General features: G+C 45.5%; 3 protein-coding genes across 3 annotated transcripts in view; 2 read left to right on the plus strand and 1 right to left on the minus strand.

Annotated features, from left to right (window-relative positions):
* Positions 1 to 13,027, plus strand: part of lrmp (lymphoid-restricted membrane protein) — a 36,628-nt gene extending 23,601 nt beyond the window's left edge. The window contains exons 22-38 of the mRNA XM_062517897.1: positions 175 to 250; positions 2,621 to 2,655; positions 2,838 to 2,917; positions 3,014 to 3,213; positions 4,249 to 4,330; positions 4,539 to 4,593; positions 4,701 to 4,734; positions 5,200 to 5,340; positions 6,404 to 6,538; positions 6,839 to 6,992; positions 7,915 to 7,961; positions 8,463 to 8,513; positions 8,893 to 8,951; positions 9,367 to 9,477; positions 9,884 to 10,093; positions 11,021 to 11,056; positions 11,511 to 13,027. Of these exons, the coding sequence (XP_062373881.1) occupies positions 175 to 250; positions 2,621 to 2,655; positions 2,838 to 2,917; positions 3,014 to 3,213; positions 4,249 to 4,330; positions 4,539 to 4,593; positions 4,701 to 4,734; positions 5,200 to 5,340; positions 6,404 to 6,538; positions 6,839 to 6,992; positions 7,915 to 7,961; positions 8,463 to 8,513; positions 8,893 to 8,951; positions 9,367 to 9,477; positions 9,884 to 10,093; positions 11,021 to 11,056; positions 11,511 to 11,880 (1,876 nt within the window). The 3' untranslated portion in view covers positions 11,881 to 13,027. The remainder of the gene's footprint in view (positions 1 to 174; positions 251 to 2,620; positions 2,656 to 2,837; positions 2,918 to 3,013; positions 3,214 to 4,248; positions 4,331 to 4,538; positions 4,594 to 4,700; positions 4,735 to 5,199; positions 5,341 to 6,403; positions 6,539 to 6,838; positions 6,993 to 7,914; positions 7,962 to 8,462; positions 8,514 to 8,892; positions 8,952 to 9,366; positions 9,478 to 9,883; positions 10,094 to 11,020; positions 11,057 to 11,510) is intronic.
* Positions 13,028 to 13,222: 195 nt separating this feature from the next.
* Positions 13,223 to 26,135, minus strand: dnai7 (dynein axonemal intermediate chain 7). The gene is made up of 15 exons (XM_062518502.1): positions 26,098 to 26,135; positions 25,589 to 25,676; positions 24,788 to 24,879; positions 24,413 to 24,517; positions 23,990 to 24,127; positions 23,333 to 23,467; positions 22,897 to 23,000; positions 22,405 to 22,708; positions 21,981 to 22,098; positions 20,737 to 20,900; positions 20,052 to 20,235; positions 19,145 to 19,359; positions 15,783 to 15,941; positions 15,273 to 15,386; positions 13,223 to 13,548 (listed from the first exon to the last, which is right to left on the minus strand). The coding sequence occupies exons 1-15, from the start codon at positions 26,098 to 26,100 to the stop codon at positions 13,273 to 13,275; spliced, it is 2,199 nt and encodes a 732-aa protein (XP_062374486.1). The 5' UTR covers positions 26,101 to 26,135; the 3' UTR covers positions 13,223 to 13,272.
* A 220-nt stretch (positions 26,136 to 26,355) lies between these two features.
* LOC134062481 (LYR motif-containing protein 5A-like) lies at positions 26,356 to 27,650 on the plus strand. The gene is made up of 3 exons (XM_062518500.1): positions 26,356 to 26,448; positions 26,935 to 26,989; positions 27,080 to 27,650. The coding sequence occupies exons 2-3, from the start codon at positions 26,945 to 26,947 to the stop codon at positions 27,290 to 27,292; spliced, it is 258 nt and encodes an 85-aa protein (XP_062374484.1). The 5' UTR covers positions 26,356 to 26,448; positions 26,935 to 26,944; the 3' UTR covers positions 27,293 to 27,650.

A 27,650-nucleotide genomic window follows, 5' to 3' on the forward strand; every position in this document is an offset into this window, starting at 1 on the left:
CAACTTCACTGTCACAACACATGAGCCCAGCTGCTTCCTGCTCCGGTGAGAGCGAGAGAGAGAGACACGAGAGAAGGAGAAAAGAGAAAATAGAATTAAAAAAATATCATCACACTCGCTCATTTATTTCTGTCTTTCTGTCTTCCTGTGGTCCCGTGTGGGGGGGGTGGTCAGGTGTGAGGAGGCCGCGTCGGGCGAGAGCAGCACAGCAGAGGAGGGGGCCAGTACCATGAGCCTCAACGACTCTCAGGTCAGTTTCAGAGGAAGTAGCCTGCCTCTCTCTCTCTCTCTCTCTCTCTCTCTCTCTCTCTCTCTCTCTCTCTCTCTCTCTCTCTCATCTATCTATATCACTCTCTCTATATCATTCTAGCTTGCTCGCTCACTAGCGCGCTCTCTCTCTCTCTCTCTCTCTCTCTCTCTCTCTCTCTCTCTCTCTCTCTCTCTCTCTCTCTGTGTGTCTCCATCTCGTGCACTCTCTCTCTCTCTCTCTCTCTCTCTCTATTAGCAATTCATCTTTTTTCATTCTACTTCCACTTCCTTTTTTTGTCCTCCCTCCCATTTCTCTGCCGCACACTGCTTTGCTTTATCTCTCTCTCTCTCTCTCTCTCTCTTTCTCTCTTTCTCTCTTTCTCTCTCTTTCTCTTTCTCTTTCTCCCTCTCTCTCTCCCCCTCCCTCTCTTTTCGTTTTGCCCTTATATGCATGTTCTCTCATTAACTGTGCGAGTCGGGTGTGAGGAGCAGAAGTATGTGTGTGTTGTGTTTCTAGCCGCTCATCTCCAAATGGACAGCAGCAGAGTCCTTTCCAGGGTAAAGCAGACAGTGTTTTTGTTTGAGTTGGAACAGGGCTCTTATTGACTGTCTAGTTGATGTAGCTTTAAAGGGGCTGGGATTGCTTGAGACATGGGGTATGCTGGACTGTGTGTGTGAGTGTGTGCGCGCGCACGCACACTTGCAATTTTGTGCGTGCGTGTGTGTTTGTTTGTAGATGTGTGATGAGAAACTTTTCCAAGCCCCTTGCATCTGTAAAACTTGCTGTTTGTGTGTGTAGATCCCTGCCTCTGCGTTTCGTGTTTGCCGTTTCATTGATGACTTTTAATGCTCTCCATCATCCACTGCATCTCCCTGCCCTGTCACCCATCTCTAGTGTGTTTGTGTGTGTGTGTGTGTGTGTGTGTGTGTTTCTGCCTGGATCAGTATGTAGTGTTGAAGATGGACCTGTTTTTAGTTAGTGTCTGAGATGCTATAAGTTTAACCCTAATGGTTAATGGTTGAAACTGTTTAACCATTTACTGTAAAGACGAGGGGAATTGGCTGTCTCACTTTTTGTTGTTGCACTCTGTCTCGTGCATATCATTTTGTGTCCCATTTGCATGCAAATAATAGCGACTTAAAATGGCAGAGACCATAAAAGACATTGCAAATCATTGCAAGTGCAAGCTTCTCTTCTTGTCTTAAAATGTATTCTCTCATACTCATACAGTGTGCATGGCTAGCTGTCTTGTTGTAAGAGTGTAGTCCATTCTGTAGCACAACAGACTTGGTTACAGTGGTTAACACTACCGTGGTATCTGGATGCATAGCCATGCCTACCTTGGGACAGGGTTCTGTGTGTGTGTGTGTGTGTGTGTGCGTGTGTGTGTTTGTGTCTCAGTCTCTGTGTCTCAGTCTCTGTGTGTCAATCTGTGTGTGTGTGTGTGTCTCTCTCTCTCTCTCTCTCTCTCTCTCTCAGTCTCTGTGTGTCAGTCTGTGTGTGTGTGTGTGTGTGTGTGTGTCACTCTCTGTGTACACTCTCTGTGTATGCGTGAAGATATGTGTGATGAATATTGTGATCTTTTCTAGATACCCTGTCATCCCTGTCAGATTGATTTGTGCGTGTTATGACAATGGCCTACTGACCAAATGAAAGGAGAATTTTAAGGAAAAACATTACCCTCAACACAGAAATTATTTTAAACAGAGAGCTTTTTAGAGATGTCTTTTTTGGTATGGATATCTCTAGCTCTAAACATTGTTTATATGTCTTAAAAGACTCATCAATCTTTTGTACACAACAAAAAAAAATCTAGATTATGCTTGCAAACCTAGCATAGTTACATGCTAACAGAATACACAATTTCTTGCTCCTTTCTATCGCTCGCTCGCGCTCTCTGTCTCACTCGGGCTCTCTGTCTCGCTCGCTCTCTCTCTCTCTCTCTCTCTCTAACACACACGCACACACACACACACACACTCGTGCACATTCTCACATCTCTCCCTTTCAGCCACAGGGCTCTTGATAGCCCAGATGTTATGTAATGAATTAGCATTTTATTGCCTGCATTAGTTAAAAGGACTTGCTCACTTTTTCAGTTCAGTTCACATGGAATGCCAGGAGACAGGTTTGTGTGTGTGTTTGTGCGTGTGTGTGTGTGTGTGTGTGTGTGCGTGCGTGTGTGTGTGTGTGTGTGTAGGGGGGGGGGGGGGGGGGTCGGTGGGGTGGCGCTGACCAAAAGAGTCTCAGGTAGGGGTGTGTGCGTGGGCATATGTAAATCTGACGTTAAGAGAATCTTCATTTCTCGTGTGTGTGTGTGGCAGTGGTGAAAGCTTGGCTCGGAGTTTACTTTGTCTTTGTCTCTTGCAGAAGCTGCCTCCTGACTCCACTAGCGCACTGGAGAGGTAAGCCGCCATCGCTGCCTGCAAGAATCCGCCACTTTTTTAATCCATTTGAATGTTTTCTTGTTGTCATTGTAGACAAGTACTCATTGTATACTTTACAATGCAAAATTACGCTGAACTATTGGCAAAGCCTAATGTGTGTGTGTGTGTGTGTGTGTGTGTGTGTGTGTGTATTTGCATAGTCACAGGACCAGCCTGCTCCCTGTAGCAGAGGAGGAGGAGACTGCCGTAGATTCTGCCACAGAAACTGTCGCCATGGCAGGTGAGTTTCGGCCATGCCAATTGGCTTCCTTGCAAATATGCCCCGCCCCTTTTGTGCTCACCTTTGCTCATCCGCCACTCCCCTCCCCTCCCATAGACACTAAGACGGAATCCTCAGACGTCACCACGGCAACCAGCGGTGTAAACGACACCCCTGCTGACTCCTCCGACAAGGCTAAGGATGATGACTCCCAGGTCACCGGCGACCCCGCCGCTCCAGACGGTAGCAAACCGGATGCGACCGCAGGGCAGTCTCCTCCAGGGGGCGACAAAGACTCCAAGCAGAAGACGGTCCCGGTGAGTAACACTGCACTGCTCTGGCCAGGAGGGGGCAGGCTTTAGGTGACCCCTCAGTCAGTTAGCATCTTGCTCTTTTGGTGCCAAGAACTTTGTTTCCCACGGGTTAGTTTCAGTCATGCGTCAGTGTGGTCAATCGGCGTAGGGTTGAGTGGTTGCTGTGGTACAGGCATGTGCTCCGTAGGCAGTTATGACAGTCATTTTTGTACTTCCTGGGCTGAAGTAGCCCAGGTTTATAATACTGCAGCTCTAGTCACTCTAGGCATGATGCATGTCATATGCAAATTGAATGTACATATATGGAGCATTGCGGTTCGTAGACGAGACATGGTGGATCATTAAAGACTAAACTTATTTTAAACGAGACTGGACTTTTTCGAAAGTTGAGAACATGGATGGTGTTTCTAAATTCATTGAGCAATCGTGCTAAATCATTGTGATCTGAATATTGATGGAAATAATCATGATTTATGATTTTTGCCATAATCAAGCAGCTGTAGTGGGTAGGAATCGTTTTATGGATGGATGGATGATTAAAGTGCTATTGCTAAACCATTGCTAATATCTCAGAAGGTTGAACATATCTCTATTAAGGTATAGAGACATTATGGAATGTGTCTGTAGTTTATTAGAATTTACTTTTAATGTGCTTTTAGCCCAGAGTTGCTCTCATTTCTCCCGACACACATTGTGTGAACTCTTGAGTGTGCGGTGTGACCCCCGTGACTCCTACCACGTGGAGGTGGGGTTTTAATGCCATTAAAAAATGTGGTCGGTCTGGCCCTCCCAGTGAAGTGTTTTTTTTTTTTTTTTTAAGTGTGCTCTGGGACAGCTCTATTAGTGACTCATGGCGGAAGGAAGAGTGTGTGTGTGTGTGTGTGTGTGTGTGTAGGTAGGTGTGTGAATAGGTGGGAAGGAGTCATTAGATGACTGTGGCGACAGAACTGTGAATCCGCTGAGAGTTGAACAAGTCTGAAGAAGACCATGAGCAAGTCAGACCAGGACAATGATGCAGATTCTGTTTTCCTGCTTCAGGAGAAGGAGCAGACTACAGAGGCCCCTGAGGGACAAAAAGTGCAGGAGGACAGTGAGGTGTCTGCTGTAACGGAGAAGGAAGGTAGGACTACTCACTTGATCTCGTTCTCTCCCTCTCTCTCATTTTTTTTCAATTCAATTTACGGTAAGAATGCTTTATTGGCATGGCAAATTCATTCATATTGCCTAAGCAGTTGTACAATAAATCTGAATATGCACACATACATGTCTCTCCCTTTCTGTCTGTGTCTGTCTCATCCCCTTCGCTCACCCTTCCTTTCTTTTTCCAGGTGAGACCTCAGTTGTGTCTGAAGATGCCAGTGACCGTGAGGACAGGAGAAACAGGTAGGCACATAGCATTTACGTGGATGGTTGGGATGTCACTCCATGATGTAAAAACTGAAGCTGAATGTGAATGTGTGTGTTTATTTGTTTGTTTGTTATTGTTGTAGCTGGAGCCTGTCTGCCAGTGAAAAGGAAATTGAGGTGAGTCGTGGTGTTGTATTTCTACACCAGAGTGTTCTTCCATTGTTGTCACAAGCCGTTGATGGTTTTTATGCACCTGTCACCATACCTTATCATTACTAAGGAGATACTTTAAGACTTCATTCAAGCAGAAGCTAAAAAGTTCAAAAGTTGCCTTGGGCAACTTCAGGTTAGCTGTGTCTATGTTGTTCAGTTCCCTGGTCCTGATTTGAATGTAACCCATTCTCTTCTAACTTGGTCACACTTCTTCTTCTGAATGACAACATGTCTAAAGCAAAATCCCTGTGCATCTACACGCGTGTGTGTGTGTGCGTGTGTGTGCGTGTGTGTGCGTGTGTGTGCGTGTGTGTGCGTGTGTGTGTGTGTGCGTGTGTGTGTGTGCGTGTGTGCGCGTGTGTGTGTGCGCGTGTGTGTGTGTGTGTGTGTGTTTCACCTGTAAACATCCTGCTTCCTCCATGCTGTCAGGCTGAGTTCCACCGCCTGTCTCTGGGCTTCAAGTGCGACATGTTCACGCTGGACAAGAGGCTGCGGCTGGAGGAGCGCTCCCGCGACCTCGCCGAGGACAACGTGCGGCGCGAGGTGTCCAGCTGCCAGGGACTGCTGCAGGTGAGGAGGGGCACTGAGAGAGGGGTGGAAGAGTGTGTGTGTGTGTGTGTGTGTGTGTGTGTGTGAGAGAGAGAGTGAAAGCCATGTCGTGTCACATGTTGTTTGTCGTGGGTCATAGTCAGAATTTTTCAGTATTCGCAATATTAACAATATGCATTGGTGATTGTTTTGCATAGCTGTGTGTGTGTGTGAGTGAAAGCCATGTCGTGTCACATGTTGTTTGTCGGGGTCATAGTCAGAATTTTTCAGTATTCGCAATATTGACAATATGCATTGGTGATTGTTTTGCATAGCTGTGTGTGTGTGTGAGTGAGTGAAAGCCATGTCGTGTCACATGTTGTTTGTCGTGGGTCATAGTCAGAATTTTTCAGTATTCGCAATATTGACAATATGGATTGGTGATTGTTTTGCATAGCTTTGTGTGCAATTGACTTGGGAGGCAGTGCTAAAAGGAGACAGGGAGTGGAGTAGAAGATGGTGAAAAGCCTACTGCAAGTGGGAGAGGCAGAGAAAAATATAGAGGTGGATAGGGGGAGGTAAAGGGCAAGATTGATACGATTATCAACCATTATTGTGTTGTGTAGTTGCAGTATGCATTTACTGTATACAAATAGAGCAACTGACTTCAAATCATCTGGTGGAGAGAGAGGAAGGTAATCCAACTGTTGATAGAGAAGACTTTAACAGACTTGCATGCCTAAATGATTTCGTCTTTTTTTTATGTAAATCTGTAATGGTAATACTCTTTTTCCTTGGCATGATGGATTGTATATTGGATGGACTGTTCTCTGAATGCTTATTGTTCTAATGTGTCTATGTCTAGGACATGTTCTTTGTCTGTAGATGATATTGATAACAACAAAGTGTGTGTGCGCGTACGCGTGCACATGTGTGTGTGTGTCATGATGTGATGTGTTTATTGAGCTTGTCAACACCTAGCTATTAATCTCCTTTTGAAAGGATGATCTTGATATGGTGTGTGTATGTGCGTACAGTGCGTGCGTGTGTGTGTGTGTGTGTGTGTGTGTGTGTGTGTAAACTGTTGTGCTGTACTCTTCCCCAGGCCCTGATCCCTCTCTGTGAGGATGACGGCCAGTCCATGGAGATCATCCATCGGCTGCAGAAGAACCTGGAGATCCTCATCCAGTCCATGGTCAGGGTCTCCAGCCGCTCAGAGATGCTGGGCGCCATCCACCAGGTCTGCGTCACTGTCAGTCCATTTCTGTGTGTGTGTGTGTGTGTGTGTGTGTGTGTGTGTGTGTGTGTGTGTGTGTGTGTGTGTGTAAGAAAACACACTATGTGTGTATGTGAGAGAAAGGCTGAGAGGTGTGTGTGAGGGAGACAAAAAGGTGTGTTTGTGTGTGTAAGAGAAAGACATAGATACTGTATAAAGACCTGTACGAGAGACACAGTGTGATGGATAGGTGAGATGGATAGGTGTGTGTGTGTGTGCGTGCCAGTCTTCCCTAACGATGGCCATTGCGGCGCCCCCCTGCAGGAGAGCCGTATCGGTAAGGCCGTGGAGGTGATGATTCAGCACGTGGAGAACCTGCGGCGCACCTACACCAAGGAGCACGCCGAGCTGCTGGAGCTCCGGGAGTCCGTCTCGCACAACGAGCGCTCCTTTGGCTCCCACTCCCACTCCGACAGAGGTAACCAGGAACCTCACCTGCTTCCCCCCCGCCTCCTGATCAACTATCAGTATTTGTCCAGCTGGGCTGTAGAGAGCTGTAGAGCGTCTTCAGATGTACTCTCATGTCCTGGCGCTATGTAGATGAAACTAAATTGAGGTGAAGTGACTTGGGACAACAGCATCTGCTAGATAACTAAACATAAAACATGACGTTCAGAAGTAGCTCCATCCCTGCGTCCTTATTAACTCCTATATCTGCACAACAGAACAGTGTGAGTCACTTTGGATGAAAATATATGCTATGTGACTAAATATAAACGTAACAAACCATGATCATCATCTACAACTCCAGCACAGCGAGTACAGCACGGTGCTAACACCACCAGACGCATGCGATCAATACCCAGGGACCACACTGATGGTCATTTTCAGTATATCCACCCAGGTTGCTTTGGATAATAGCCTCTGCCAAATTGTCGTGACGATTTAGTGAAGGGGTAAATTAAATTGGTATTTTTAGCCATTGTGGTGGGATCTAATTTAAGTGTTGGATATGTAAGTGTCCTCGCCAGGTTTGCCCAATCAGGTGGACTGCCTTGGAAATAATAACCACATCCATATAGTTGCTCAACAGCTGTGGTCAATATGACCATTGCTGTGTGTGAATGATCATCTTTACAATATATTTTGGTTATTTAGTATTAGATCATATGAAACCATAGACTGTAGTTGTGATGAACAACTGTCTGTTGTTGCCTCTATCTCAAAGTTGTTACATTTGCAAAACTCACACTTAAGTTACAAATGCAAAAATGGTATTCTGAATGCATAATGTTTGGACATGAACAAATATGCCACTAGGATCCTATCTACTATAATGCTGTTGTGTCATATGAAATACTTATACTGCAAATTGTTAATGTTGTCTATCTTGTTTTCAGCTGATGACTTCAGGAATAAGAAGCAGTCTGGTTCACAGTACTACAAGGTAGGTCCCATGAGCTGTAGGTTACAGATTAATTTCTTTACTGTTTACTCTAAGCCATTGCAGACTGTTATTCCTGCTCGAATTCATTTCAGATTTAATCTACACCATAAGTGTGTGTTTCTCTAGTCCCGGTTTATAAAAACACTGGTATGGGCTTTGTTGAAATAGCCTTAAATGGAAATGGCCCGTCCAGTCACTTTGGGCAAATTCGAATTAGTTGGTAGTCATTGGACACCAAGCATATACAGTGTGTGTGTGTGTGTGTGTGTGTGTGTGTGTGTGTGTGTGTGTGTGTGTGTGTGTGTGTGTGTGTGTGTGTGTGTGTGTGTGTGTGTGTGTGTGTGTGTGTGTGTGTGTGTGTGTGTGTGTGTGTGTGTGTGTGTGTGTGTGTGTGTGTGTGTGTGTGTGTGTGTGTGTGTGTGTGTGTGTGATTGATGGAGAGCTGTATGTTTTGTCGTGACTCTGTTCTGAAACTCTCCCCTCATCTTCCCCACCATGCAGCCCTCTTCGCGGCGGGTCAGCATCGCAGTGATCCCACGCAGCGGAGAGCTGGTAAGACTATTTCTTGAATTTCCCCTTGGGGATCAATAAAGTATCTATCTATCTATCTACTACCGGTAACCCTCAGCACAGTCATGCCGCACCCACACAACTGCTGGCCGTCTATTCTGTAGTTTGAAATACTACTGTTGAGTGTCACTGTCTTCAGGTCCAGTCTTTAAGGTTCAGGCGCTGGGCTCTGTAAACCTCTCTCCTCGAGACAATTATTATATCTTTTGGGACTTTTTATGGTTTTCTAAATGTTTGTGTAATGCATTTTGAATTATATGTCTGAACTGTTCTATGCGAACTGTTTTATGTGGCGTTCCCTTACCTTGCCTTGATCTGCTGAATAGTACCTTCACCTGTCCCTGTAATCTTCTATTTACAGTCCAAATCCCCAGAGTTTGGAGACGTGGAAACTGACAGACTATCCAGGAGACCCCCCTGGTATGTATCAAACTTACTGCATGCCACCCTCTCATATGCAGTCCACATGCAATTATATGCTGTCATATGCACACTGAGGTCAACTACATGCAATCATTATGCACCAGTAGGTCAACTACTTGAATTTCATGCACTTTTGAGGTCATTTGTGTGCCATCCCATGCACTTTGAGGTCAAGTAAAATATACAAAACGCCCTGATGTGAGGCCTGATCCATTTGTTTTGCATTTTCTTCTCACTGGATTCAGACAAATTGCATTTGCATAGCCTAGCCTAGCCCTGTACAAAATGCAAAGCTGGGGGGGGGGAAACACAACAGAGTACAGGAGCCTGTGAGGCTCAAAATTCCATAATGTTTTGTGATGTGATGTGATGTGATGTGATCTGATGCGATGTGACCTGGCGTGGTTTGCAGGAAAGGAGGCAGCGGTCAGCGCCCGCCGCTGAAACGTTTCGTTAGTTCTGGGGCATGGCCCGACAGCGAAGGTTCTAGAAACTGTCTGGACGACTACCCGCACGTGAATCGGTAAGGTGTGGCCAAGACCTGTATCAATACGAGCCATCAACCAACTGCCCCTGTTCTAAAGAAGGGAGGTGGCATGACCTGGTATTGGCAGCCTCACATTCGGGAACAAGAGCGTTTCCTCCTCGAGGTGAAAGTAACCAGTGATGCATTGAATTGCATTTGAATTCGCTATTGAAGCTTTGATCAGACCAGTAGATATCACTGCATGCCTTCAGGTTGTCCGTCTTGTATTTCGGCAGGTGACTCTACATTCAATTTAACCACCATGCTTTGCAATTGGGTGGAGAGGTGAAAAACTAAAAACGGTATCACTGGTTACTTTGGTTTATAGATAAAGCAGAGCTGCCATTTTGCCATTTGTCTACAACTGGTCTGTGATCAGTTATAGCTGACGTCTGCCATACAGCCCTGATTGGAGGTGGCGCAGATGGGGTGGTGTCTGTGGCAGGTCCGGGGTCGGTGACGTGTGGCTGTTTGTGACTGACAGGTTTGGCTCCGACACAGACTCGCACTCCGAGGAGGAGCGGCGGGAGGAGCCGGTGGTGGTGGAGAGGAGGAAGTCCAGCCTCACGGAGCTGGGCCAGAAGCTCACCTCCCTCCTTATGCCCCTCAAGATGTTAGTGAGAACACACTCGGCTCCGATCCGACTCGCCTCGCCTTGCTCTCGTGCTTGCTGAGATGCTTCGTGTGTGTGTGTGTGTGTGTGGTGAAAGGAAGGTGGAAGTCTAGGCTCATGGAATTGAGATGCTTTCGTGCTGCTAAAATGCTTCGCTATGAGTGGGTGTGTTAACTTCTAAGAGTGTGTGTGCACTACAAGATTGGGCATATGGGTAAGAACATGGCTCATCTCTTACAAGATAGGGATTGGTGGGAGGAGATAGAAAGTGAGTGAGCCATGGTGATCAAGTGGGCATATTAATAGGGAAATGGTTAATTATTCCAAAATAAGAGAGGGAAGGTGTGTGTGTGAGAGAGAGAGAGTGAGTGAGAGTGAGAGTGAAAGAGAGCTTTCTTTCCGCTCAGTCGGTGGCCTTCGTCGCTTGCCACTGTCTGCAGCTCCTTTGACATCCACAAGGGACACCTCCCATCACAAGTCCCTTGCATAGTGCAGCGAGGAGTGCTGGTATAAGATCTTCCTAATAACATCTACTCGATCTCCTTGATCACTCTCTGGACATGTCGACCATCACTTTTGTTTCTCTCCAGTTTGCTCTGAGATCTTGCTTTTTGCCGTCGTTCTGAACATCTTCTGAGCCGCCTTTTCAGGGCCATTTAAATGTGCACTAGACCTTTGGACATATGTGAATAACTGTGCCACATCTCAGTAATCTTCATTAGTCTTTTACGGCACACATTGGTGTCCGAGCAAAATGTCTTCCTGGAATATAACATTTTTAAATTGGGTAAAGAAGAAATCTGATCATATGAGGTGGCTTGAATATGCTACTTGGGTACGGACTCGGAGTGCACCTTTAAATGATCTCTGTAATCGATGGCTCATAAACACTTCATTAACATTAATCCTCTACTTTCTCTTCCAAAGGTTTAATGGTGCAGAGCGTCCGCAGTCATCTTGTGTGTATGTACTTCTCTCAAGCTCATCCGCTAATCTTCCCCATAACCTCCGGCCTACAAATATGCTATGTCCAGTGCAGCTATTCTCCTTTGTACAACATGGGCTATCTTCCTTCTTTCCATCCGTCATGATTTGACCTCTGAAGTTTCCTCTCCTCTCGTCTCACCTTTTGAGTTTTTCAACTGTCGCTATTTAAAAGTGAAATTACTGTCTTGCCGCTTGCTTCTGAACTGCCGAGCCGTGATGTGTGCGCCACATCCAACTCCCCAAATATATTGACCGAATTCTCTCCGTCTCTTATTTGCTTCTCTTCTTTTCTCCCCTCTTTTCTCCTCCATCTTTCTCTCCCTTTCTATCCTCTTCATTCACATCCCTTCCTCTCTCACTCTCTTGATCTTTCTCCTTCTTTCTCTTTCTTTCCTCCTCTCTGTGTCTCTCGCTCTCTTGTATCCTCCAGCCAAAGCCAGACTCCCAGCCCCACCCCTCCCAAGGAGCAACCAGGGTCCACACCGTCCACGGACGAGCCCCTCAACTCCGCCGCGGCCACCACCACCACCAACACCAGCAGCAGCAGCACCACCACAACCACCTCGTCCTACTTCTCTCTCCCCAGCCTCTCGGCGTGGCGCCCGGGCCTGCCCCGCAGCCTGTGGGTGTGGGCGGCCGTGCTGCTGGTGCTGGCCGGCCTCCTGGCCATCCTGGCCAGCCTGGTGCTGCAGCCGGCGGCGGACGCGGCCCCGGTGGGCACCGGGGACTCCTGGATGACCATCCAGCAGCTGCTGTGGCCCTACACCAGCCTGCGGCACAACGGACAGCCCCCCGTCTGACCGTTCCGGAAGGAGAGCGGACGTCACGGGACAGTCGGGGACAAGGCACCAAAAGGGGGGTGGGGGGACCAGACAGTGACCCCTCCCTACCCTTCACCACCACCACCACCACCACCACCACCATCACCATCATCACCCTACAACCCTCCACCCCCTTGCACTGCACACTACCTGTGCTGCAATCACTTGTTTGTGTTTGTTTTAACTACTTTTCTAGTTTACCTGCGTGTGTGTGTGTGTGTGTGTGTGTGTGTGTGTGGAGCAGCAGTATTGTAATCTGCAGCACCGGACTCTGCTGTCCTTAATGCCGATCTGCTCTCGTTTGCTCTGGTCTGGTCAGCTCAGCTCAGACCTGATGGCTGCACTCCTCTCACACCAGGCAGGAAGTGCTGCCACGGAAACTGACACGCAATATGGACACATGACTCTGCGGGCTCTCCCCGTTGCCATATCAACTTGAGCACACAATTGGCATCCCTGTTGCACATGCGGCTGGGTGCGTTTAAACGATCGTGATACACTAAATTCACGTCCCATACACTGCCCAATTGAATCATGGATTTTTTTTTTGTTTTTATTTTTTTTGTTTTTGTTTTTCCTTTTGGAATAGGAGCTTTTGGCTGCCTGGTTTTGAAATGCTCACTTTATTTTTATTTTTTTTTTCATCATAGATTTATTTCTAAATCCAAGATGGCACTTGGGCTTGACAAAGAATCTGCCTTTTAAGCACATTTTTTCCCCCACCACTTATTTCTAAATCAGTGACTTACAGTTTTTAATAGCAGCTACTTGAAGTCATGGAATCATGAACTGGTTATTTCTTTAAGCTGCCAATTCCAAGGGGAACATAATTTATTCTTTTAGTTCTGTGTTTAGATGAAGAGTGAAGGAGATTTAAAAACCTCACTCTTTTTTTTCCTCTTTATTATATCGATTGTTTTGTTACTGTTTGTTACAAGCACACAATGGTTTTTATTTGTCTCATGTTCTTGCCGTGTTCATCACTGTTTTGACTTCATACACTTTTGTATGTCCAAAGAGGGGGAGACAAAGGCTTTGCACAATAAAGTAACTCATTGTACTGAGGAGAATTATTCAGTGTCAAGTATCTGTTTTGGCAGAGTTTGAGTTTGAGTTCCTCAAAGACACACACACTCACTCTCACTCTCACGTTACATGAGGATATATGAGGTCTTGAGCATGTAGCTATACATGTATGGTGTTTGCAAAAGTATATGTACTTTTGTGTTAGTGTGTGTGTACTGTCAAGTCTCTGTACATGTTACCGTAGATGTATGCAACGCGTGCGTGTGTGTGTTCGTATATATATGTGTGTGTGTGTGTGCGCTGAACATGTAACTGTAGATGTATGGAACCTGTGCGTGTGTGTGTTCAGGAGTAGGTGAGCACCCGCGTGGCACACAGCAGCCTCTGCACGGTCTCCACGTGGAGGTGGTGCGCCGCGCGCACGCGCTCCTCCGCCGCGGCGCTCATCCCGTCCAGCAGCATGTGCAGGAAGGTGGAGTGGAACTCGGAGTGCGGCGCCAGCTGCGGGCCGAAGGAGGCGGCGTCCTCGCCCATGGCCAGCCGCTGGCTCCGCTGGGCCCCCAGCAGGTACAGGGACCAGGCGTCCTCCCTCACCGCCTCCGCCTCCAGCTGCTCACATACCTGACCGAGAGAAGATCGGAATCTTAGAATGTTTACACACATTCCGCTCATTGTGATCACTCTAGCAACACCATAAATCAACAATCAACCTTGTGTACATAGGATTAGACACTGATGGTACAAAATTGACAATGTACAGATGATATAAAAGTGAACGTGCTGGGGGGGATAGGGGGTGGAGGAGGAGGAGGGGTCAGAAGGTTGAGTTCATTTATCCACGTCCACAAGTTCCAAAAATTTCCATTTCTGTCAATAATCATTCACCGTGTGTGTGTATGTATGTTTTGAGGCTACAAGAGGCCCAAACATGGTGATGAGTTAGTGAATTCATAGAGGTCTCTGAGCCAGTATTACAATTATTATGGCCTCTGGGTGTCATCTTTGACTCAGAGCTCTGTTTTAAAAGTCAGATTAGCTCTGTTATCAAGAGTAGCTTCCATCAGCTGAGAATTATTTCCCATCTTAAACCCTCTTTGTCTCCCAAGGACTTAGAAACAGTAATTCATGCATTTGTCACATCCCGGTTAGATTATTGCAACTCCCTCTATCTTGGTCTCCCCCAGTCCCAACTCTCCTGTCTGCAATTGGTACAAAATGCAGCTGCTTACTGGTACCAAAAAATACCAACATATCACCCCTGTACTGGCCTCCTTACACTGGCTCCCCATTAGCTATAGGATCCATTTCAAAGTCCTTCTGACTATCTATAAGGCACTGCATGGGTTGGCTCCATCTTATATTGCAGACTTCCTCCATCCCCTCTCAGCATCCAGGTCCCTTAGATCTGCAAACAAGGGTCTTCTCTCTGTGGCCCGCACCCGCCTCAAGCGAAGAGGCGATAGAGCTTTTCCGGTAGCAGCCCCACGTCTGTGGAAGTGCCTGCCCCCAGATGTTAGATTGTCTCCCACTATCACCACTTTTAAATCAAGACTAAAGACCCACCTTTATTCCTTGGCCTTCCCTGCTTCCTCGCTGTCCATCTCTCTCCTCCCTTCTTCATATTTATTGTCTATTTGTCTATTGTATTTTTGTATCTGTCCTGCTTACTTTCTCTGTGCTTGACTGTTTTTTATTTTTCTTGTTCTGATTTGCTTATTTTTAGCCATATCCTATGTACAGCACTTTGGTCAGTGGAAACTGTTTTAAATGTGCTCTATAAATTAATTTACTTACTTACTTACTTACTTACTTAATATTACGAATAAGCAAATCCACAGTTAATGTGTTTTTGCCCACCCCCCAACAGTACCCTAATGGAGCTGACGTTGGGCTTATGTACTTGCTGACTGTATACTGTACCTCGGAGTGACCCATGTGTACAACTGATGGTATAACTCGGAAAGGACTGGAATGAGTCACAGGCTTCCCTATTTTGCAATATTTACAAACCCGTCAGTCTAGTCCGGGATCTCCCCTAAACTTCCTCCTACTGACACTGAATTCCACATCCAACAAACTTCCTCATCGGCACAGTTCCAGAGAGGGCAGAGTGTTTGTGAGTATGTGTCTGTGTGTGTGAGAGAGTTTAGAGACGACCAAAACTAATACCTGCATGACTTATTCAGAATCCAGTCCTTTTTGTGTAACCTTAACAATTTCCAGTGTCTGGATTATGGCCTTTGAGGGTTAGTTTGTGCATCTGTGCCTCTGACAGTGTTCAGTGTTCAAGGTTGTTTTTGTGGTGTGTGTGTGTGTGTGTGTGTGTGCGGGCGCGCGCGCTGTACCTTTAACACCAGGTGTTCTTGTCCACACTGTGCGTTCCACCGGCTCCAGGCAAAAGCCACAGCTGAGGAGAGCAAGGCCATCTGCTCATAGACCGTATGCTCAATCAGTGGGTCCTAACACACACACACACACACACACACACACACACACACACACAAACAGTGATGCACACACACACACACAAACAGTGATGCACATACACTCAGAGACAGAGAAAGAAGTCCCAAATAGATGAATGTTCCCAACTACAAAAGACTAGACTGAGGTTGAGGATGCTCTGAGACAGACACGGGGTGCCTCTCATTTGGGCTTTTATACGTCCTCCCTCGTTCCTCGGGCCTCAATCCTTACTGATCTACATAAAGAATGATGGGGCGGCAACAATGGGTTAGTCTATCCAGTGTTAGTTATAGATCAGTGGGAACACCCCTCGAGGATCGAGCATCGAGGATCGAGGAGGCATGTTGAGAGGCACCCTAAGTCTCACCACTCCGCGTGTAAGGGCTCACCTTGGCGTTGACGCTGACATACTTGTCGGAGTGGTGGCTGGTGAAGATGTTGATGCCGGCGCCGGTCATGGCCGCCTGGAGTGCTGGCGCGCTCATCCAGCGGTCGAGGAGGTGGGCGGGAGCGCGCTCCTGTTCTGTCTGAAGCATGCACTGGTCACCCTGGCAACACGCAAACAATCGGTGGCTGTATTTATAGTATGTATACATGAGTGGACGAGATAGTGGACAGATTGTGGCCGTCAGTTCCACAGAGCACAACTGAATGGAGCCACATCGTCCATCTTTTTTATACAGACTATACAAACAATTGCATCACCCGAAAGCATCTAACTGGTGAGACGTACAGTAATGTACACAAGTAGCCCGTCAAGGAAATGAATGCTTTGAAAAAGATGATCCAGGTTTACAGAGAGAGAAGGGAGGAGGATGATGCCGAGCAGACACTGTGATAATGACCCGATTTTAGTGCTGAATCATTCTGATCCAACAAACTTTTGAATTCCCGTCTGATTTGTCATGTAGTTTGAGTTGGCACACAACGCCTGAGTAGCTAACAAGACAATGTTCCACCTCGGAGCTAATCTAACTGGATATCTGGCATGTAAAGGTGTTTGTTTTTTTTCCGGCTGTCATACAATGTGAGCAGTAGAATGTATAGTGTGAGCACAGCGATCACATCCGATTGAAATATGTAGTGTGAGTTGCCATGTTATGTGGTAGAGAAAAAAACAATTGTCTGCCCAGCTTAATATTACAAACCTGAACATTGTATTTGTAAATAGCCTGTACCTTAAGTTATCAGGGGTACACTTACAGGGGTACGCCCTGGACTTTCTTCCAAATAGGCCCACTACCCTCCACAGTACACATTCACCTTTGCTGTCTCACACACTTTGCCAGTCAAGGTATCATTTAAAATAGGTGGTCACATATTACAAAAATGCTAATTATTGATTGGGTGCTGCTGGACAATCTGGGCCCCATGGCATAAAAAAACTTTGGGGCCTCCGAAATACTAGGTGGGTTGAGGGGCATGCTCCCCCATGAAGAACATTTTGAAAAATATCTCCTTAAATGTCATCATTTAAGGAGATATTTTTTTAAATGTTCTTCTGGCAGGGCTGGCTCTAGAGTGTGCTAAGCCCACCCAGGCATTGTCTTCCCACACAAACAAAGTCAAGAGGTCAAAGGCGGGTTTTTTTTTTTTTGGGGGGGTGGTATTTTTTCTGTGAACAGTCTTAAGCCCATCTTGCATGTAGATGAGCTGGTGTAGAGTGTAATGGTAGCTAGCTGGTACATAGCTGTGCAGTAGGCTTATGTATGAGTGTTGCGTAGGCTAAACTCCCATCCTGATGCCTAAGGAAAATCCTGGCCATTTTTCATAATAGATCTCTGTTTCTCAAAGTCACGGTTCAATATGCTGACTTGCCTATTACATCTCATAGCCTACATGCTATATCAAAGATACACTCAAAAAGTCACAACTGAACTTGCCAAGGTACAACTCGACTTGCCAAGGTACAAAGTGTACAAACTTACATTGTGACACACACTGAAGTGGTACATGATGGGGCAAGCACATAACCGGTTCCATGTGTTCCATTTGGAAGAGTAAAGTTCTTAAGAAACTGATGATTAATGTTCTTGAGCAAGGTTGAACCACAGAGAGGGGTGGAATGTACTGTAGGCTGCATCATCATGCCTATCCTGTATCCTTGAAATCGCGATGGTGCAAATGTTTACTTTATTTGGATGTCAATGGCAACTAATATAGGTAGACATAGCTTTAATTAAGCCTGAATGATGCATATTTATGTGGAGAGCTACTGTAGACAGTAGCCCACCTGACCGATGAAGCACTGAGCTACTAGGCATACGATGGCTGTTGGATGGACGGCCGTTCTAGACTTTTCCCGAACTCACAGATTACCAGTTTGCCCCTGTTTGCATAAGTATATAAGTTGGGTCATGTAAATGCCCTGATATACTATCACATGAAATTTGCCTTTCGGTTCCTCAAAGCCACATGCAATACAATGAGGGCACACAGAGGCCTTGGTGTGCTCTCAGCAAATGTGACTGAGCTCTGTTAATAAATACTAATAGACATAAAAAGCTGCTCAGTACTCGTACTGAATATCTATCTGCTCTCCTAGCAACCGTATCACACGTGCTTGATGCTCAGAGCACATTTGTATTGGTAACTGAGCAACTTCATGTTATTTGTGTGATAAACTAAACACTGTTGGTTTGTCTTTCAACGCTACTATAAGGCAACCTAGCTCTCTGGTAACGTAAGGAGGGGAGCGTACCTATGTTCCCCAGGTCCTATGTTCCCCACTTTGTATGGTACTGGGGAACACAGGACCCTTTTTTTCTTGAATTTTAGAAAGGGTCCTATGTTCCCCGCTTTTCCAAAAAAGGGTCCTATGTTCCCCGATATGTATTGCGGCCGGGGAACATAGGACCCTTTTTGGGAAAACCGGGGGAACATAGGACCCGAGGAACATAGGGATGACCCCCGTAAGGGAGGCTAACACAAAGACCACAGGTTTTCCCAGGGAGCAGTAGTGGGGGGGGGGGCACAACATGATTTATTAGAATTAGTCTGATTACTATGATTGACATTTATTTTGATTTACTTTTTAAACTGCTACTTTTAATGCAGGTGTAAAGTTCATTGTCATTCTGTGTTGTAAGTCTCTGGATAAAAAACAAACAAACAAATCGTTTCCTTCTCGGTTACTGGCAGTGTGAAGCTGATTGACATCTCGTCGGGGTGTGTCAGGGGAATGTGCTCTGCCACGTGCAGCCGGTGCAGGGACCTGAACTTAATATCATATCTGATACCTGATGTCCTCTGAGCACACAAATGCCAAGGATAGAAAAAAAATAACGTTGGTAAGACAAAATTGTGAAACATCATTCTACCCATAAAGTGTCAGGATATGCAACCATGTGTAGGGAACTAAGACTAGTGCTAACCTGAGGTGCTGAAGACGTACTTGATAAGCTAAGTTCGTCTGGACTGCCTTGACTGAAATGTTCATTTCATTCCCTTTCCCTTTGGAGTAACATGGTAAGCCTCGTCTCACACGAGCCCTCTTGGCTAAATCCAATGCATAACTTGGCCACTTGAGGACACTCTTTTTCCCTTGATGTACAGTAGACTTGGTGTTCTCAAACACACCTGGGTTGGTTTAGGAATGTTAAATAAAACTTGGAAAATGAAAAATAATAATCAACATTAACATCAAATTAAATAAAATCTTATCATTCTTTCCTCACATCTACTCAACATTTCACTATGAAGCTCTCCTGACTTAATAATACCCATTTGTCTCTGATGGCTATACGGCTACCTTGATGGTGATTCGGACGTCTATGAGGGCCCCAGTGATGGTGAGAAGGGCCGAGTCCTGCGCCAGGGGCCTCAGCTCCCAGTCCTGGAAGGGCATGTTGGCGTACATGTCCTGCATGAGCGTGAAGGCGTAGAAGGCGTCCATGTTGAACGTGACGCTCTTGGCCTCCGCGTCGTACGACACATCGCTGATGCAGTCTGTTTTCCAGTGCTGGTCTGGAGGAGGGAGAGTTGTCAAGGAGACGTTAGAAAGACAAAATAAAATAAAGTAGATGTCTGCACACTGGAGACTCCAAAACCGTGAAGAAGACCCTGGTGGGTCGAAACGTTGCATGTGGTTTTAATAAACCTTGTCGGTTTTGGAGTCTCCAGTGTGCGGACATCTACTTTCTTTTATCACTGTTACATGTTTTGTGTCCTGCACCTGGCCCCAGTGAGGTGGGATGTGCATGCACCTACTTAACCTAGACATTAGAAAGACGCCTGATCACAGTTCCTGCACTGTTTGTTTTTTTTTTTTTTTTTTTTTTTTAAACAGTCAAAGCAGTAAAGGCATTATCATAAATAATAGCAATATTGTTCTTTTTTTTTTAAGCAAGGCAGTAAAGTTTTTTTTTCCTTTTATATCTGTGCTCGCCACTAGGTTGATCTTAGTTGAGGTGTTGTCCCATAAATATTAGTTGTGCTTGCCACCGGGCTCAGCACGAAATAACTATGATTTACAGCGTGCCGCGGTCAAAGTTCAACATTGTTGACGCGCAAGAGCAGCGCAGTGACAGACCAGTTCTTGTGCATACAAGCCATAGATAGAACATCATGGGTTTCATAGTGCAACGCTGCCAGAGGTGAGTCAGCGTTGAGATTAGAACTATGATGATGTACTTCACACAAGCATCAGTCCACCTCACCTGTGGGGTCCCACCTGGCCACCTGGGGGTCCTCCAGGAAGATGACCGCGTCGGGAAGCTTGACAGACACCCCGACTGGAGGGCAGGAGAGGGCGGCGCTCTCGTCCAGTCTGCCGGTGGTGGAGCTGTGCAGAGGGGCCTGCTCTGAGGGGTAAGGGAACACCTGCAGCCCTGTGTCCAGCAGCTGACCAGATGGTAGAGGAGGAGGAGAGAGAGAGAGAAGGGGGAAATAACCCAAATGTCACAGAGCAGGGAGTTGGTCATTATGTATGCTGCACATCTGTTCCGGACAACAGAACCACTCATTTGCCTTGTCCTTATAGTGTTTAACAAGAAAGTCAAGTCAAGAAATCAGAGAAAAAAAAAAAAAATTCTCACATCCAGCACGTACAATTCAGATTTCATCACCATTATCTTTCTCTTCAGTTAATACTTAAGAATCTAAAAAAAAAGATGCCTCATGGTATCTCATAGTAAAAGAAAAATAGTTGTCAGCCCGCTGGAATGGGTGGTGTGTCTCTTATGAGCATATGAGAAGAGTCACAGCCCCAGACCGATCTGTTTGTCTACTCGTCTAAATACAGTTTGCATCCTCTAGCCCACTGGTTCTCAACCGGTGTGCCGAGGCAAAGTGAGGCGTGTCATGGAATTTTGAGACGCAGGTTCAACAGCTCCGCAGACTCACCTGTCGGATCTCCCAGCCGTTGAGCGCGTGGGCCTGAGGTGGCAGGTGTAACGCGTCAAAGTAGAAGACGCCGCCCAGAGAGGTCAACTGGTGCAAGTCCACGATGCTCGCCACCAGGCTGTCGGCCACTGGGTCCACGGTGGGGGGCGGGGAGCCGCCCTCACCTTTCCCCACAGAGAGACAAGAGAGGTGGTGTAGCGGTATCAGCTGGCCAGAGGACACCGTTTTTCTTTTACTTTAAAACATTCAAAAATGACCAAGAAATAGCAACAGAATGTGAAGAAATAACTATTTTAATGTGATGTTTGAAATGCTTATGTTCTGTTTTGTTCTGTGTTACAGGCAGGGTGAGAATTTCGTCATTTTAGGGGCAAGGCCATTTGGCCTTCACCTTCTTTTTTTTTTTAGGGGCACCAAGGCCACATGATAGGGCACAAAGGCCACTGAGTAAAATTCGATGGTTTTACATTTCAGGGTTATCTCAACACAAATACATAGACCCGCTAGCCACTGTAGGCTTCGAGAAACACTAACACAGCCTCAAACTTCTTTAGTGCCCCTAGTTGAGGCCTAATCATGGCAGACTTCGGGGTCATAGGGCCCATCTACACACACCTCACCCCACCCCCCATCAAATCATCATTATGATTATCATATCACAATTAGTATTATGCTATATTGTTAGACATGCACTTTCACTTCAAAGCAGTCAATGTTTGTGCCAAAATTGTTTACAAAAAGTTTGTGAAAACTATGCACATCAGGGGGGTGCTTTACTAATGTAAGATAGGCTATATAATTACAATAGTTCATTCTTTTGCATGTTTGCATGAGATACTTCTGAAAACAACAGCAAATATGAGTACCATGATTGTTTTGGGATGTTTCCCTCATGGAAGCATCATAAGCCGTTTTCAGACAGGTTTCTGTACATAATTTCTGTAATTACCTGCCACAAATCAAATACGGGATGATTCTGTATTATACTGAATGGTTGGCAACCCTGTCAGGGGCATAAAGGCCACTGTGGCCTTATGATGGGGTTTTTTTCACAGGGCATCAAGGCCAAAGTGTAGGGCAACGGCGGCCATGGCCTCATGGCCTTGGTATAATTCCCACCCTGGTTACAGGGTTGTACAGCATGCTGTAGTCTGCATGCTCGCTCTCTTTCTCTCTCTATCTCTCACATACACACACACACACATTTCCCTTTCTCTGTTCTTCCACCCGGAGCACTCATTCACCTGAGTCTATGCCCTCTACCATGGTCTCTGTCTCGTCTGGCTCATTCCCATGTTCATCTACGGGCTTCAGCGCAGCACTCTTCCTGTCCTCCTTCACAGACTGGATACTGACAGCACTCTGAAACACACACACACACAGTTGTTAGAATTGCTCTAAAAAGCTTAAAATGTTTACCATGTTGTAAGTCGCTTTGGTTAAAAAGCGTCAGCCAAATGTAATGTACTGTAACAACACACACACTCAAACAAGCTATATGTCAGACAATCTGAGTGCATGCTGCTGGTACCAACTCACTCCTACAAACGCACACAAACCTACAAACATGTTTTGAACCACCATCCATCCATCAATCCATTCATCCATTCATCCGCTCATCCATTCATTCATCCTTCTATCCATCCTCTCATGAATACTTGAACACACCTTCCTGCCTTCTGACTTTAGCGACATCACTTCAGCCTCCTCCCCCGGGTGAACACTGCCTCCCCCCTCCCCTTCCCCCTCCGTCTCCGTGGCGGCAGGGGTGTCCTCGGGGTCCTGCGGCTCCTGGTCGCCCCCGGCGCCGATGCTGGCGAGGGAGCTGCGCGAGCGTGGCGGCACGGGCCGGCTCAGGTGGGACAGGTGGTCGTAGCGCGTGTGCAGGATGCGGACGGCCACGTCGCCCACGGCCAGCTGCTTGGGCAGCCTGAAGCCCAGCTGCACCTCCTGGAATTCGAAACCTTTGAACCTGCAGGGAACACAGACACACAGGCACAACTAGAATAACACACACACATACTCTTATTGGGCCCACATGTGATATGGGACACTGACACTACTGCCCCCCCCCCCCCACACACACACACACACACAAAGAAAAGTTTGAGTTAAAGGTTATAAGATAATATTTTCATTATGAAGGATATTATACTGTACCTTGGGTTCTTGTTCAGGTTGGCCCAGAGACATAGAGTGACGTTCTTGTCTTGGATCACTGTCTGCATATTGCCTGTTTCGATATCCGCCTGAGTGTTTGCCAACTGCCAAAAACAAACAAATAATAACATACATATAAACATATGAACATAAGGTGTAGTCTAACCTGTTGACAGATTATGTGTATTTCTAATCTACATTAAAGTGTCTAAAGAGCAGTTGTGTGACACATGTATTATTTCTGAAAATAGAACAAGGCCATACATACTGTATGTCTCAAGATGCAACCTGGCCATTGATCACTACTAATACCTTTCACCGTAGATAAAATTCAATGTGATGATCTGAATGATTAAAATGTAACACTGAAATATCTAGAGCAAAAATATGAACAAATTAAGTCATTCTCTGCATCTACGTATCCTTAGAGGCCCACCTTGAGAACTCCCTCAGTGATGAGGTTCTGTTTGACGAGGATGAGTTCCTGGAGGGACTGCAGCGTCTCCTTGTGCTGGATGGCCTCCTGAGGCTCCGGTTGATCAGCCAACAGACCCTCCAGCTCATCAATGAGCTGCAAAGAGGAGATGACCCATCACATCAACCTGCATGTCACATGTACGGTATACTGACACATGCTATTGTGTGCCATGTGTACATGAGAGTATGCCTCAAGGACTGTCCCTATGATACTATACTGTATTATTATCATTAACAACCGTATGTCATGTGTTGTTTCTATAATATCTTATGACGTATCCAGCACAGTAGAGCCCACTGTCAACTTCAAGGCACCTAACCCTAACCCTTGCCTAATCCTAGTGCCTTCCAAGCAGTGCTGCCTTGAAGTCGACAGTGGGGGCCCAAAAGACCATAACATCTCGCTTTGTGTGCTGTTTCTATAATATCTTATGATATTATCCACTTTACATACCATGTTCATACTGATCAAAAGAAAATACTTCCATAGGTATTGTTAAATGACAAATAAAATAAAATTGTGTTATTATAACATAATCATTTTGGAATGTGCTGTTATGTTGTTTTTTTCTCTCTGCCATGTTGATGGACAGGTGGTGGTAAGAGAGAGCCTTACCCTCAGCGCCAGGTCACACTGCTGCAGGATCGGTTTGACCTGAGACTCAGGATCCTCCCGCCAGAGCGTGATGAAGGTGTTGATCTCCTGCAGCACAGAGGGGTCTGGGCTGCCATCACAACGCATGTAGCGCTCCCACTGTGGACATTCAGCAAACGCTTACAAAATCTGTGGTCAGTCTAGTCTGTATGATTATCTAATGCCTACTGCCTGCAAGTCCTCTTCATCTCTCATGAAGGATAGTATTTCAGGGCCTGCAAATACTACTGTGCAGATTACGCTTTGTTGTTTTTTTGCCCATGGGCTTTAGCATAAGTTGCTTGTAATCAAAATACAAAGATAAATGGCAACAATGCATTCAGATGAAGAGCACAGCTTCAGTGACAAGAAGCATTTCAAAGCGATAGAATCTGATGAAGGCACCTTAGCTTTTTCCCTGGATTCCGACTCCCATTTAGTGACAGCAGCCTGGTTTTCCTCCAGCAGATGGCGCAGTTCATTCAGCTCATCCTCTCTGCGTTCCTTGTCCTGTTGGTATGGAGGCCGCACACTAGAACCATTACTCTCCCACTCATACCTCTAATTTTAGAAGCTACTTTTTACTTCCAATAATAATGCATTGCTAATATCTGCTCATATATTCTTATTGGTTGAATTTGAATTCTAAATGTCATAATTAGCAGAAATATTAGGGATTGATCTTCTCCTCCACATTGAAGCTCCCTATCTCAACTTATAAAGATCCAATCTTGGTATTCAATCAACTGTGACTCTGGTGGCCAGTGGATGACACGATACCTTGAGCTCCAGTCTCTCCTGCACCTCCTGCTCTTGCAGTTGTCTCTCCCTCCTTTCCTGCTCCTCTCGCTCCGCTACCAAACGGGCCTCCTCTGAGAAGACACAATATCACACACACACAGGCGCGCGCGCGCGCACGCACACACACACACACACACACAAGCTGCATCATGCACAATGCCACTCAATACAAGGAACTACAACCACTGTCACTGAGATATTTGATGTCTGGCATAATCACTGTTTGTAGTTTCAGCTCTGGGATATGTGTCTTGGCAGCTGATAACTCAAGGCCAGGGAGTTTCCACTTTTTACTGTGCTTTGGAGTCCTACCAACTGAGAGTGTTTGCCATATCAATGTGATTGCAGGTCTTCAAGTTAAATAAAATGATCCATAGCTGCCTTTTGTTGTCTGGCTGGCAAAACCTACTCAGCAACATTCGTATTACCATTACCATTGAATGTTTCAGGGTTATAAACGACTACTTTTGTATGTGTGTATGTTCAGGAAATACATCCATAGTTGCAGTCCAGAGATTGTATGGTTCCATTATGTTTTCATTAAGGACTTCTGGACAGACATTTGGTTCACCCAAAGAGGGGTGGTATTTTAGTGATCACTGACATGAATCAGGGAGCATATATACACAAGGGATATATACACAAAATATACAGTCTGACAATGCAATAATGTTACATTGTCGACAGTGGCGTTTCCATCAAAGATATAGCGCTCTATGATATTTGGTTTCCATACACAAGGGCTTGAAAGGTCAAAATAAGTTGCCAGAGGAAACGTACCCTCCTCCTTATGTTTGCGTTCATCCTCCTCTCTCTGCAACCGCTCTTTCTCCGCTTTGCTCAGCTTGCCTCCTTTCTTTTTGCCAGACTGCACACGGGTTGTATATTAGCAATATTGCAGAGAGAGATGCAATGCATGTCTAGATGTCTACAACCATCAAGATATCACTACGTAATTGCATTAGCATACAACCCAAAGCAAAACATGAGAAAGGATAGGAAATAGCTCAGAAATTACTTTCCCATTCTTGTAATTAATCATATCCGTAATGTAACGAGAGCAAAAAATATTAAGTTAAGCTTCAGCTAGATTCTATCCTGGCTGACCACACTTTCTGAGTAAGTTAGCTATCGATACAGGTCTGACTTGACATCCTCCATGAAATCAGACACAACAGTTGCAATGCTTATGCTATTAGTGATATAATGGTGGAATATAAAAATGGTCCGTCAATATTTTAGTTAGTATATCAATGCAAGAACTTGTTGGATGCTAACGTCTGTCTTACCATATTTCTCACTTCTTACAACTCGGCGTGTTTGTTGCCATAGTAACCATCACAAACGTGACTTGTTTCAGCTCCGTCTCGTCTATTATTTTTATACATTTGCAATTGGATTTTGTTAGATATTTAGATACTTCGTTCTTGGTCCAGTAATGCTTACTTTTATTATTTTATTTTCAATATTATCATTCCACCCTGTCAAAAAAAGGAGCGATATGATTGGCTTTTGCGTATGACGTAGGATGTAAGTAAGCGTTGCAGCCTTTAGCTGCTACAAGAGATGACTCCAATCTGTAAACAGCACACTCAAGGCGATGGGTAACCTCGGGTGAACTAGTGCTAAAGGCCTAAACGGTGAGCTTGAGTCACATGCGAAATAACTGAACTGGTTACAAGGTCATTAGTCATAACTGTGTTTAATAATGCTGATCTGATCAGCAGTAAACATTGATTCTCAGTCACCGTTAGCTGGCTGTGGTGGTGGCTTGTTCAGCTAACTTAACGTTATTGTGAGACCTAGCATGTACACCTTCACCCATTTTGTACGTAAACATGTCCAAGATTAAGTAACGTTATAAGCAACGTGGAAGGAAATATGCAGTGAAGAAATCGGACTTCACGTTGTCTTGCTTTCTTGCCTATAACAGTGTTAATAGCTAGAACAGTGTTAAACTAGCAACGCTAGCCAGCCAGCTAACTTGACATAGATAGTAGGAGGAAGAAGGTCATTGTAAGTTGATTCCGTTAGCAGTCATGAACGTTACGCACTCTCTGTTACAAGAAAGCAATGGCCCAATAATAATCGGTAAATAACTACGTCTATCTCCAACCCATCCCTAGGACCGAGACCATGACCAACCCATTCAAGGGACAAGTGACCCACTTGTACAAAACTGTAAGCGTCTCCTAAAAACACCATAACAAATGATACGCCAATGTTCGTTTTCTGTCTTGGATTTTAATTATTGCCTCTCCCCTCTGAAAGTTGCTGCACTTGGGGCGAAATTACCCTCAGGGCTTCACGTACTTCAGACAACGCCTGAAATCGGCGTTTATGAAGAACAAAGATGTCACAGACCCAGACAAGATTCAAAAGCTTCTTGCCCGTGGAGACTTTGTCATCAAGGAAATACAGGCCCTCTATTTTCTGAGGAAGTACAGGGCAATTAAAAAACGCTACTATGACGATGAAAAATGAACTGTGCCTACAGTCTATAAGGCTGCAGCACCATGTTATCAGTATCCGTCACCAGGCCTGCCATACATACACAGTTTGAAAGCAAACTGTATTTAAAGAAGGACAGTGCGAAGCACATTTTTTGAGTCATGTAGCCTACCTTACACAAAAGGTCAACTATAGTAAAGGGACACTTCCTCTTGACAGAGGAGACTGTAAACATGGCAAGCACCATGTGCCATGTTGATATACACATATGAAATAAGGCCTGTCTGAATTGCACTCTTTTGGTTTTTGGTGTATGAATGTAGTGTAGTCAGTGTTAACATTACCTGAATGTCAATGGATGTACTGACAATAAATGCTTTTTTTAAAAATA

Source organism: Sardina pilchardus, chromosome 17 (assembly GCF_963854185.1).
Source record: "Sardina pilchardus chromosome 17, fSarPil1.1, whole genome shotgun sequence".
NCBI lineage: Eukaryota > Metazoa > Chordata > Actinopteri > Clupeiformes > Clupeidae > Sardina > Sardina pilchardus.